This window comes from Scyliorhinus canicula, chromosome 22 (genome assembly GCF_902713615.1).
Source record: "Scyliorhinus canicula chromosome 22, sScyCan1.1, whole genome shotgun sequence".
NCBI lineage: Eukaryota > Metazoa > Chordata > Chondrichthyes > Carcharhiniformes > Scyliorhinidae > Scyliorhinus > Scyliorhinus canicula.
Window position 1 is genome coordinate 13355201 of NC_052167.1, and position 13751 is coordinate 13368951.

Below are 13751 nucleotides of genomic sequence, written 5' to 3' on the forward strand. Positions count from 1 at the left end.
ACTTGGGCTCCATTTGGGAGAATCGCTCCCTGTATCTTTCACTATTATACATGGCATTTTAACTGAAATTATTAAAAATGCACAGAAACGTGCATCTTGGTTCAACTTTGACTTGGGTGTCAGTTCTGTAACTGAATCAATGGAAGATCATGTCTTGGGTATTTAAAAACAATAGAAATGATTATGGGGAAAGAAATGGATTCCAGATAGCCCCATTACATCTGAGAAACGGGCCATGGGACGGATTATATGCAATACATTGGACATTCCTAGTGCTTTTCTCCTCACAATGCAGAAAGTTATTTCCTGATGAATTGTGATACCAAGTTAGTGATTTGATCGTTCCCACTGTGCCACCAGCTGTTTTCCTTGATGAAGTCATATGGTATAGGCTCGGAAAAACAGTAATTGTATTTAACTTCCGTGCTCTTTCTAAATTTACCAGCGGTCTGCTTCAACATGTTCTCCTGTTGCCTTGTATAATCTTTAATGTTGCAGTAATAGTGGACTCCGATAAGCAATTTCACATAACTCGGCCTCTCATTCTGGTTCTCAGGAGGGCCATTGAACTTTTAGAGCCCCTAATGGAACATGACCAAGTTTTAGAATTTTAAATATATTACTGATTTAACATTTAAAAAAAATGATGTTTGCTTCAAAGAGACTTTGAAAGAGTTATTTGTCCAATCTGCCTGCACAACTGTGTTCTTGATTAAATTAGAGAGCTTGGAGAAGCTGAAGTTTTTTTATTTTATTGAAGAGTTTAGATTGAGACCATATGAGAACCTGCTAGTTGCAGATTGCAAAGGCCAGCCTTTGAGATAACACTGTAGAATACTGGTTCCTGGCTATTTCATTAGCAGGGTTGAATGGTTGTAGCTTTCAGCTTTAAACAGTCTTGATTTGAAAATGCCAGTCATTTTTAGTGATTTTAAATAATTATATTTTGCAACTCAAAGCCACATCATTCAACGTATGAAACTTTGCAGTTTTATAAGTTGGCTTGTCGAAAATGGTCAATCGATATTAGTGTGTGCACTCAGATTATTCCTCTGCTTGGTATCAGCCTCTGTGCTTTATAAGGATAGGTTATTAGATTCCATATTGCCCCTTTATCCCATGGATGTCATTATTTTGATATCAGTACTTCCATTTTGAGAAAGGCTCACAACATCAGTGCAAGACTGTTATTGAACTTTTGTACAGAGAGTCCACAGCTCCAAAACACCACCTCCAAGGATTGTGTCCATTACCTCTCCCTTTCCCTTCCCCTTCTTTTTTTTTCTTGTACAAGCAACTCTGAAGTGATGGACATCACTAAATTATCAACAGAACTAGAAACAACTGAATATAATCTTGCTGAAAAGAGAGACATGTTGCCAAAGCTTTTCGCCATCAGGGCAAAGCCAAATTTCAAACACTGACAGCAATTTACACCAATGATAACTATTTAAAGCCACTGATTGGCTGATCAAATCAAAGAACATGTTCGTAATAAGCACAATGGAGACGCTATTCAACCAGCCCGCACTTTGGAAACCCAAAAGAAGATGTCTGTTGTTGGCTGTGACTCTTTACTGGGCAGCACTCACTGACCAATTCGGAGTGTGCTAACATCCAGTTTCAGATAATTAGTCGAGCTTGTAATGTGGCTCACTGACATTTGCATGAAGCGACATACATTTATATGCAGGGACCTGTGCTCTGAAATAAGGGAATATGTTCAAGCCCTGAATCTTTTTTGAATTACCCAGGAGCTCGGGAAGCCTGTAGCTGCCAGTTTCCTTTTTCCGTGGCAACATGTCAGCCAATCAGAGTCGACTTACCAATCAATCGGCACCCTTTTCTCCTGTAGTATAAATTGTTGTGTTCATTTGAAATTTAGCATTCATGCTTTTGTACTGATGAGTGCAAGATGAAAAGCTACGACAACGTGTCTCTTTTCAGCAGTTCTGAACAGAACGTGTACTTTCTCCAGTTAAAACCAGGCCGTTTTACATAGCCGATGTTTCTTCATGCCCACATTTTTTTCTTTCTCTCCTTTTTTTCTGTCTTGACAAAACCTTCCTTCCCCATAGCTATCATAACTTCAGTGACTTTCACATTCTTGTTCTTATAGAGCAGTCCCCTTCCTTTCTCAATAGCTTCTCCTCGGCTAAAGTCGCTTCATGGAGCTGTTATTATTCTGCAGGAGTATTGAGCTATGCTCCACCCTTTGATACAATGTCAATGCCTGGAAAACATTTATTAGCAATAACATATTAAAATAATGCTTCAATGGAGGCAGAAATGACCCTCTAGCCATCACACTTTGTAACGGAGGCAAAGCAACTTTAAGTGTTGTATGTTTCTGAACTGTCGTCGAAGCCAAGAGGCACATTGTAATCTGCAAAGTTTAATCACCTAATAACAAGCAAACTCTGAAGAATAATTATATTTTGTTATCTTAAAGGGATATTACTCCATCAAGGGTGAATATTAGTTTGACAATTATAGGGACTATATTTTATTTTTTCATGGGATGTGAATGTTGATGGCAAGGCCAGCACTTGTTGCTCATCCCTAATTGCCCTTTAAATGGTTATGTGGGCCATTTCAGAGGATAGCCACATTGTTGTGAACCTATACGACTGCATGCAGTATGTAGGCCAGACTAGGTAAGGATGGCGGAGTTCCTTCCAGATGGGTTCTTACAACAATCGATTTTATGAATTGAATTTAAATTCCACCAATTGCCGTGCTGGGATTTTGAATTAGGTGATTATCCTGGGTCTCTGGATTACTAGTCCAGTGATATTACCGCCATAGAACATAGAACAGTACAGCACAGAACAGGCCCTTCGGCCCTCGATGTTGTGCCGAGCAATGATCACCCTACTTAAACCCACGTAACCCGTATACCCAACAATCCCCCCATTAACCTTACACTACGGGCAATTTAGCATGGCCAATCCACCTAACCCGCACATCTTTGGACTGTGGGAGGAAACCGGAGCACCCGGAGGAAACCCACGCACACAGGGGGAGGACGTGCAGACTCCACACAGACAGTGACCCAGCCGGGAATCGAACCTGGGACCCTGGAGCTGTGAAGCATTGATGCTAACCACCATCTAATCCTAATGTTAACATTGTCAGCTGATTTCACACGCAATAGTATGGGAGATCGCTGGTAAATATTTAAAAGTACATTACAGATAAGGTGCTGCAGATGTCACACTGTGTTGCAGTTACTAAACAGTCGTAAAATGCTGGGTGTTACTCTGCCTTAAACTGAAATTGGTTAATACGTTCCAGTGTGCCATGGTCCCAAACAAAGGATCAACAATTTTTTTAGTGACCACAAATTATACATACTTTTAGAGCAATTAGATTTACCTGGCCTTCAGATATGGTCACATCAGATACATATCCACCTTAGCAATAGATTAATGTGACTTGTCTATTAGTTAAATACATCCATTTTAAGACAATTTGTGATCCTAGTTATCATACATAGATATGTACATAGAATTTACAACGCAGAAGGAGGCCATTCAGCCCATCGAGTCTCACCGGCCTCAGAAAGAGCACCCTACCCAATCCCACACCTCCACTCCATCCCCGCAACCCAGCAACCCCACCCAACTTTTGGACACTACAGGGTAATTTCACATGGCCAATCCACCGAACCTGCACATCTTTGGACTATGGGAGGAAATCTGAGCACCCGGTGGAAACCCAGGCAGACATGAGGAGAACGTGCAAACTCCGCACAGACAGTGACCCAAGACAGGAATAGAACCCGGGTCCCTGGCGCTGCGAAGCAATAGTGCTAACCACTGTGCTACCGTGCCGCCCATCATGGGAGTTCCAGCAGTGTATACAAAATACTGAAATGAGGAGGAGGTTAGATGGGTTCAGGGGATAGAGAGAAAAAAAGAAGGGAATTTTTAAAATCTGAACTAAAAACTGAAAAATGTTGGCAACATAAAGCAAGTTGAGCAGCACCGAGGAATAGAAAGTATTTTGGTTGAGTCCTTCAGCACAGCTGTGCATTGCTGGGTATTTCCAACATTTTCTATTTCTGTCTATACCTATCTTTTCTACTCCTAAAACGAGCATAACTTGAGTCTAATCCCAGGAAGCAAATAAAACCCAGAAAATATCATACTTTCAGAATGTGATTTAAAAATTATAATGGTGAATTCTATTTAGCTTAAACACTCTTTGTTCAGACGTCATCTTGGAAATACATTTAAGAGACTTGGCCGGTTTGCATGTGCACTTTGAGTCGAACACTTCTAAACCTTTGCATTAGTTCGGAGAGGTATTTAAATGTATAATTCACTGGCCCGCAACTCATGTACAGATTGGCATATATAAATGTTTCTGGAGAGGAACGTTTCAGAGTGTTGTTATTATAATTTATTTTCTATGAATTGCATGTGTCGAGATACACATTTTGTCAATAGCTGGTGCCTGATACTGATACACATGAAGAGATTCGATATCTTAGCATTCGCTATGGCTGCTTCTCATATAGAGAAAAACAATCCTGCATGAATTTAATAACCCTTAAAGCACTGCTATTGCACATGCTATTTATTTAAAGGTATGGTATATTTGTGTTTTGATGCACCACATGTTAAGGGTGCACTGTAGATATCCATGATTAAGGAGTAGATTTAGTGTCTTTTGGTGTTTAAAAAAAAAGTTTTAAGTATTCAGTCCTTTAAGGGTTAATCGAGGACCAACAAAATTCCGATTGATATCTGCTTTATTTTTGCATGTTCCTTCTTTTACAGCAAACCCCATATATTCCTGATGCATTTTTGGTATTCTCTGATAACGGATGCTCTCTCCTCCTGTATGTGTAATATTTGAATAGTTTACCTGGAAAATTACAGGGATAAAGACTGATGCTATTTAGAAGTATAATGAGGACTGAAAATGTTTCATTGTGATTTATATTTTTTGTTTATTGTTTTGTTCTGATTCATCATAAACGTTCCTTTCCTGTGTTTTACTAGCCCAATAGAATCCTGTCAGAATTTCTACGACGATTTCACGTTGCAGATTGACATGGCATTCAACGTATTCTTCCTACTCTACTTTGGACTACGGGTGAGAACCAATTTATTAGACTTAAGTTGTATTTGGAATGTAATCACATGAATTTAGTCTCGGCAGGTTCTTAGTTCTACACCGAGAAATTGAGCAGCATTTTGCTTCCGACTTATCACCAAAGGTTGTCAGCTTCATTCAGTCATTCTGCACACTGAGGTGTATGGGTGGATATTTATGTATGCAATAATATAAATCCTACAGAAAAAATGCTTGAGGTTTTCTTTTGTTATATTTGTTTCCTGTTGTCATGCTGTAGTAAGATTTGTGACAGTGGGTTATCACCTATAGTATAACAAGTAACATATGCTTCCAATCGTCTTAGAGATAATGCTGTTATTCAATCCTCCCAGCACTGTGCTGATGTGGTGCCTAGATTTGCTCACCATGTTGACCTGTTGCAAAAACACATCTAAAATACATATTAGCTCCACCAATTAACTATGGTCAAAGTCACAGGACATTAGTTGTTTTTGTTATATGGCTGTGCAAATGATTGTTGCATGCTCCAGGAAGAATCATATCCGCTTTGATTCAGTCACACTTCTTCAATTCCAGGAAATAACCTCCAATTAGCTTCTAGCGGGCCTCAGCAGGTCTTGCTTAAGTTCATCATTATGATGTCACGGCTTTGAAGTGAAAGGCCGGGTTACCTACAGATTCCCTTTAACAGTGGAATATATTGTGTTTAACGTGGCATAACACTGGTGTTTACAGAGCCAGGTCTCTGACCTGGTGTGTACAGCGACACTGAGGAATGATTGTTGTAATCCTGCTCGGGATTGGCCATTAATGGCCCTCGTTTACCAAGAAGGTGTTGTGTTAACAGCTGGCTTTGTGAGGAAAGGACATTTGGTTCAGAGGTCCCGACTTACACATCCCACTGAATGGGGAATTGTCACAAATGGTGACCGTCCTATCCAAACCATGGAGCTCATAAGAGCTGCGGTGTTGGAGGTGGATTATCCAAATTGTTTCACACCGTATAGTGTAATATTTTAACAGAATTACACTCTGTAAACATTAGAGTGGTTTTATTTGTCCCTGAAACAATGCCTGAATTCTCCCAGACCCCCCCCCCCCCCCACCCATCACTGTCTCACCGTGTCTCCTATTGAATTGCTAGGAATAATAGTTACTTTGTGCCTGCTAGCTTTGTCAAATTGGATAAATGTTTGGAAAGGGAAAATATTGCAGGGTTATGGGGAAAAAGCAGAGTGAGTTGGACTAGTTGGTAAGGTCTTTCAAAGAGCACAAGCACAATGCACTGAAAAGCTTCTTTCTGGTGTTGTATGATGGTATGTGTGAATGTGTTGTCAGTATTTTGTTATACTGCTTTTTTGGGGGTGAGATATGAATAAAGTTCAATTTTGGCTGGCCACAGTTGAGCAAGTGTTAATCTTACTGAGTATAATACGCAACAGAAAGATTGTGATGTGGAGGGAATAGAATGTTTTTTCACAGTTTATTTGAAAAATTGAGGACCTGCTTACTATTCATGCATACAAAGGGTTGTACCAGTATGAAAGGTTACTGTTTGGGATGTCTACTACTCCTGCAGTGTTCCATAGCATCATGGATCAGGTATTAAGTTTGATGAAAGGATTGTGTTACTACTTAAATTACATTCTGATTAACTGTAAGGCAGAGAAAGAGTGCGTTGTAAAATTGAACAAAGTTCTAGATCAACTTCAGGAAGTCAATGCACAAGTGTTGCTACGTGGTGGTGAAGACAGATTCATTTTGAGTTACTGAGTTACCAGTGAATTACTTTAAATACAGAAGTGATATGCCAGTGTCTGCCAGAGAAGTTTGTGAAGAAACTCATGAGAATGTGATGCTCATGAAGTGCTTAATTGTGTCATGAAAAACTGGAGGAGTATTTCACATGTGGAACTGAACTCAGTGTAAATCAAGACGGTCTCCTATGCGGTTTAAGAGTCATTATTCCCCCAAGGTTTAGAAAAAGCTTGTTTGAGGAATTTCATCAAGAGGATATGTTTGTACATATTAAATCAGTTACAATAAGCTATTTTTGGCATCCAAGGTAGATAGAAATATTGCAGAGTTGGTGAAAAGTTGTTAAGTGTGCGTCAGAATAAGAAATGATCCAACCAGGGCAGCACGGTGGCGCAGTGAGTAGCACAGCTGCCTCACGGCGCCGAGGTCCCAGGTTCGATCCCGGCTCTGGGTCACTGTCCGTGTGGAGTTTGCACATTCTCCCCGTGTTTGCGTGGGTTTCGCCCCCACAACCCAAAAAGGTGCAAGCTAGGTGGATTGGCCACTCTAAATTGCCCCTTAATTGGAAAAATGATTGGGTACACTAAATTTATAAAAAAAAGAAAAAAAAAAAAAGAAATGATCCAACCAAAGACCACAGTCAAACACCAGAACATGATGGGGATGAGTACATCTCGATTTCTTTGAAATGGAAGAGAAGTACCTTATGCTGGCCAATAGCTATAGCAGATGGGTAAATATTGAGTCTATGCCCACTACCACAAGTGGGGGGAAGGCAGGAACAGGCGATTGAGTTGGATGATCAGCCATTATCGTAATGAATGGCAGAGCAGGCTCGAAGGGCCAAATGGCCTACTCTCGAGGTTTTGGGAAGTTGGTTTGTAATTTATTGTTGCCAGAGGTGTTGGTGTCAGATAATGGTCCACAGTTTACACAGTTCAAAGTTTGAAATATGTTTGAGTAAGAATAGTGTCCAACACACTCTATCACTATATGATCCAGCATCAAATGGTGCCGCAGAAAGAAGTGGACCGATTGTGAAGAGGTATTTGCTGGTTAACAAGCTGGACAGTAATTTCCAAGATTTTCTTCGACACAGGCTAGGCAACTTTTGGTTCTTACAGAATTATCCCACAGTCTATACCAGGTTGCTCACCTTACAAGTTAATATTTTAAAAATAAATTTAGAGTGCCCAATTCTTTTTCTTTCCAATTAAGGAGGAAGTTAGCATGGCCAATCCACCTACCCTGCACATCTTTGGGTTTGTGGGGGTGAGACCCACACAGACACGGGGAGAATGTGCAAACTCCACACGGACAGTGATCCGGGGTCGGGAACGAACCCGGGTCCTCAGCGTCATGAGGCAGCACTGCTACCCAATGCGCCACCATACCGCACTCTTGCAAGTTAGTATTTAAACATGCACCTAGGGCAAGGTTTAATTTGCTCAAGCCTGATATCAATAGCAAAGTAAGATAAAAGCAAGATGAAGTGAAGGTGAATCATGAACACAAGGCATAAAACTTGGAGAGTTCAGTACTGGTCAGAAAGCCATGTTGAAAAGCCACCAAGGTGATCAGGAAAAGTCAGAAAGAAAGTGAAAATCACAAAGAAATTGAGAAGTTTGGCAACATGACAAGAGTCTACTGGTAGCGTAAAGGGACAGTCACAGTCCCAACCAATGAGTGGAGTTGGTTCAAAGTTCAGGTTTGATAATCATGTTGAGAGAGCAGAGTCAGCCTAATGGAAATGGAAGGCGATACTTGAATAGAAAGAGAAGGTAGCTGGATAGGTTAATTGAAAGTATGTAGGAGGGAAGAAGAAACATGTTCTTTTTCATTACTTATTGTCAAATCATGATATCTTTGTGAAATGCATACTAGAGTTAAGGAAAACAATCTTTGCGTGTAAACTCCTCTGGTCATATCAGTTATAAGTTTTGGCTGTGATACATTAAAATCAAATATGAAACTTAACCTGTTAAATTTTCATGTATTGTACATGTTGGTTTAGTCATATTATATTCTGGGAACACTAGTACAGGTACCATTTTACATTAATGTATGTTTTTTTTTACATTTTGTAGGGAGTATAGTATATTGGAAGAACTGAGCCGTTTTTACACTGCCCTTTCTGCTGTCTTCTCTGTTGGGGAGGATAAATAAAGTTGTTCAATAATGGCTGCTTGCAGTGGAATATGTGTTTGACTTAATGCAATACACAACAGTATGACTCCGTTTGAACTATACCTGTAGGCTTTTCTCTCATTTTCCTTTGAGAGAAACCCCATTCTCTCCACACAACCTGGGGCTGGGAATATTGTGGCTGCTTCTCCTCCATAGTTACCACCAGTGGTAGTTGATATTTGGATGATCAAAGTAGTGTGCTGGGGCGAGTTTCAATATTTTTTTTACTGCTGCATGCCCTAATTTAAGGCACGATAAGAAGTCTTACAACACCAGGTTAAAATCCAACAGGTTTGTTTCGAATCACTAGCTTTCGGACCGCATCTCCTTCATCAGGTGAATGAAGAGGTGGGTTCCACACATATATATATAGGCAAAGCCACTGATGCAAGATGATACTTTAAATGCGAGTCTTTGCAGGTAACTTAAGGCATCAGTCAAACCTTTTGAAGCCCAATGACGGCAATCGAATTCAAAGTCAACAATTCTGACTGGGGGTTAAATCCTCTGCAAACGGAGCCAAAGAACCCAATTAGTCTGCAATTTGAGTATTTATCTTCCAACAGACCAAAAGAGAAATTGAATCAAAATACAGCATCAGAGATTTTAGGCAGAAGGATGAGAGGATACATCAGGTCCTTATGGTATCTCATATCAGAAATCAGAATCATTCTCGATTTAACAGTAATGTATTTTAATATTTGTGATATTTTAATGTGATTTTTGTGGTGCAGCCTCCTCAATCTCTGCTATTAATGGAATTAGATCATCTGGGGTTCTGTCCCTGCCTCTTGTTCGATTAAAATTGGAAATGTACAATTACTTAGGATTTTATTTTATAAAAAGAGTCAAAAAATTCCAATTCAAAATTCCAAATAATGGCTTGTCACATATTTCTTTCCGAAATGAACTGAGTAATGTCTATTCCATGACATCAAACCTTTCCTTGTTTCATGTTCCTTTCTGCATTTTAATCTGGTTAAGTTAATAAATACATTGCCTGCATGTGTAGAGAACCTTGTGACAAATCCTGCACAAAACAAAACTTCAAGTTAGATCTGTGGGGAATTTGTGTGTGAGCATTGGCTATCTTTAGGGCAGGCACGCTGCTATTCTAATGCCCCTTTTTGTTTCCTGATCAAAAATAACATTCTAACAAAATTACTCCAATGAATACAGTGGCTAGGTGCTGTGGAGGGGCTGGAGTCAAGAGGCCTGGTTGATGTTTCAGTCAGCCTAGTGTGGATGCGTTCCATCCACCAGGTTGCTCAGTGGATTAGCTCTCTCCAGCCTAGGAAAGTGCACCTTTCCCTTTGCTGGGTTTATTTTGTCAGTTGAACACGCAAGCGGCCTGCAGCCGATGTGCTTGGAGGCGATGTGGTGGTTATAGTAGCAAAACATGCGTCAACCTCCGAAGCAACTTGTGACGCATTTGTTTGTAGCTGCCTGGCCTTCATTAAAATTGACCTGTGTAGATATAACCAGGAGGATTCCAGAGAGGTTCTATCTCTCTGATGCAAAAATAAAAGTTTCATTTTGACTGCTCAGTAACGATGGAAATAAATGCTGAAACCTTATCCGTAAACTTTGCCCCAGGCAGAAAATGACAACCTGTTTGTTGGTCAAGTTAAAGAAAATGTCATGGCTGCCATTAAAGTAATGAAAGAGCAGACTGGCTAATAAAAGAGTTTCTTGCTGTTGAATTTTGTGGAGTTATTCAGCGACGGCGTTAAAATTAATATCAGAAACAAGCACATACAACCATTTGATCACAAACTTGAAAGGGCTCAAAGATTAGTTACCTTCACCACTTCCTCCTGCAGTTGATGTGAAAACAAGCAAAGAACTGCTAGAAATGTACCAGGAAACATGGGAACAGGAGAAGGCTTTTCAACCCCTTGAACATGTTCAGTCATTTGATTAGATCATGGCTGATCTGTTTCTTAACTCGTTCTATCAGCCTTAAATCTTTGCATTCTTGGTTCATAATTTATCAATTGCTATTCTCGGGAAAGGCAAGTGCATTAGGAAATAGTACAAGGAAGCAGAAGGGACTGTAATATTCCATTATGTTTATACAATGCATCATGTTAAAATGATATCATATGAAATGACAACACCCCAAAATATATTTATTATGGGTCGTCACATTGCAGAATGAAACATGTGCCTCTAATACTGGAGTACTCGGTGAGGCACATCTGAGTATTACACATAGCTTGGTGAGAAGTCATTTGATTCTGTGTGGAGTCTATTGAGGTTCACTGTAAATCTCTTTGCCGCAATTGCCACAGGACAGTGCAATGTGGCAATTGTTTTGTGAAATTACTGCATCGACTTTCAAGCTGGCCTCCTTTCCTGGGACTGCACTGGTTTTCCATACCTCTTTTCATTCTTGCTCAGTGAAGGATTGCAGCTGGGATTTCTGTGGAAGTAAATGCAACATTGCAGTTTAATATTTCTGTAGGTTGACGAGTCCAACAAGTTAAAGTTACTTCTCAGGAAAACTTCCATCTCCGTTAGATGACAGCAGCCCAGTATCACCATGTACTGCCCATAGACTCATAGGGTTAACACAGTTGCTTCACAGCTCCAGGGTCCCAGGTTCGATTCCCGGCTTGGGTCACTGTCTGTGCAGAGTCTGCCCCGTGTCTGTGTGGGTTTCCTCCGGGTGCTCCGGTTTCCTCCCAAAGATGTACAGGTTAGGTGGATTGGCCACGCTAAATTACCCCTTAGTGTCCAAAAAATGTTAGGTGGAGTTACGGGGATAGGGTGGAGGTGTGGGCTTGGGGAGGGTGCTCTTTCCAAGGGCTGGTGAAGACTCGATGGGCCAAATGGCCTCCTTCTGCACTGTATATTCTATGACCGTTGCACTAATGTTTCTGCTGATGGGAAGTTGCTGATTTTTGGTCAAAGTGCTCAAAGCAGAAAGAGGGAAAGAAATGTGTTTGTCAGATGGCATGGAGGTAAAACTAAGAAGGATTCTGACGTTCACCTTTCCGAAAGGCTGCTGGGGATGTGTGCTAGCTGTGTGTGAATTCCGTTCTCAGAGAAGTTTTAACGTTCTGTGTTTAGGCTGTTAAGACCTTGAAGAATTTTCACATCTTGCAATGCTATCCCCAGAGACCCAGCAATTCGCAACTCATCACATTATATTGAACCGAATATTAAGATATCTAACTTTAAAAACTTCAAAATGTAAAGTGTCTTCATGTTTTGACAATCTCTTGGAAAACTGAATGAACACTGTCACAAGAGGGGATATTAAAATCATGCTGCTCTTATTTCTCTTCCAGTTTATTGCAGCAAACGATAAACTGTGGTTCTGGTTGGAAGTGAATTCTGTGGTAGATTTCTTCACCGTCCCTCCTGTGTTTGTGTCTGTGTATTTGAGCAGAAGCTGGCTGGGTAAGTTGGACGTCCTTCATCCATGTCGACCACAAACGATGATTGTTATAAGACTAGCTGTGTCAAAAAATGTTTTATATTTGTGCTGGCGATTCTGCATCATGAATAATATTTTCATATATTAAGACTTAGAGTGCATTGACACTAACCTTGGGCCGTAAATTGAGTCCCGTGCCTGACTTGAGAGTGAGCCCAGAGAGCCTTAGTCACGTCCTTGGTTGAGGTATCTGATTGGGCAGAACTCCAGAATCAGATTGTACTTTGGAATAACTGCAGCATCACTGAACCCAAAGCCTTTTTGTGGCCACACTTGTATGCACACTGTGAATGCACCTAATGTTGCGATAATTGGTTGTCCAGTTGACATTGACATCTGCTTTAATACAATGTATAAAAATTGGGCAGGTATATTGTGCAGGAATTGAGAAGGAGAGCCTGACCGTGTGTGCACCAAATAAATAATGAAAAGCTGTGATAGCAGAAATGTTATTGAAGCAGAAAGGGTTCAAATATTATAGTTTTGTCATCACCAGTAGACCATAAAAATACTTCAAGCCAAACCCTTTGCTAAAATAATTGCAGGAGAAATGGTCACTTAAAATCCATCTCTTCTGTATTTCTCATTTGTATGCTGGTATAATTAGGGCTTTAATGAAAGACCATTTTGAGCTGTGAATGATTTGTGTTATTGCTGGTCTACTAATCAGCCTTAGCTGACCTTGGTAACTCCCTTTTGAAGTTGTACTATTTAGCCAGATGCTGCATGTTGCATATGTTCATTTGCACTTTTACAGCATCCAATCTTTTAATAAAACATCTGGCTGTCTCTGCAGTAAGTGATACATAGAGGCATAGACGTTACTACTTGGTAGGGGAATGTGAAGTCAGCCTGATGCTTCTCTCTCCTCTCCATCCTCCCCATAGCTCTTTGGAATGTGTTATGTTTCTCTCTTACCTCATTGCCAGGTCTCAGAATTACTCCTGAATTCCCGCTCCTGATCTCTTTATGAATCAATGGTAGGAGGGAATTAGAGGCTGTTTTGTAGCCCTGTGAAATATCTCAGAGGGTGTAGGATCAAGCAGTGGGTTCACTGCGAGTTATGAAGGCTGATTGTGCAATACATCAAGCATGTGTTAAACGTCAATAAATCTGATTTGGGAGCTATTGTGACCGGTTTGAGAGTTCAGATGACACGCAGTAAGTTTATGAGCTTGAAGAACTCATCTGAACCTTGAGATGCTTTTGCTGCCTTTTAACTCCCTCCTACCTTTTTCCCCCTTTGCCTTTGTGTCTGGGAACTGCCTGGGAT

The 13751-nt window shown here is 40.4% G+C and overlaps 1 protein-coding gene across 25 annotated transcripts in view; it reads left to right on the forward strand.

Moving 5' to 3' along the window:
• The window catches only part of kcnma1a (potassium large conductance calcium-activated channel, subfamily M, alpha member 1a), an 838366-nt gene that overhangs the window by 445834 nt on the left and 378781 nt on the right, over positions 1 to 13751 (forward strand). For all 25 annotated transcript variants that reach the window (XM_038783288.1, XM_038783287.1, XM_038783293.1 and 22 more), the window contains 2 exons: positions 5013 to 5106; positions 12330 to 12441. In XM_038783288.1, coding sequence (XP_038639216.1) covers positions 5013 to 5106; positions 12330 to 12441 — 206 coding nt within the window. The remainder of the gene's footprint in view (positions 1 to 5012; positions 5107 to 12329; positions 12442 to 13751) is intronic.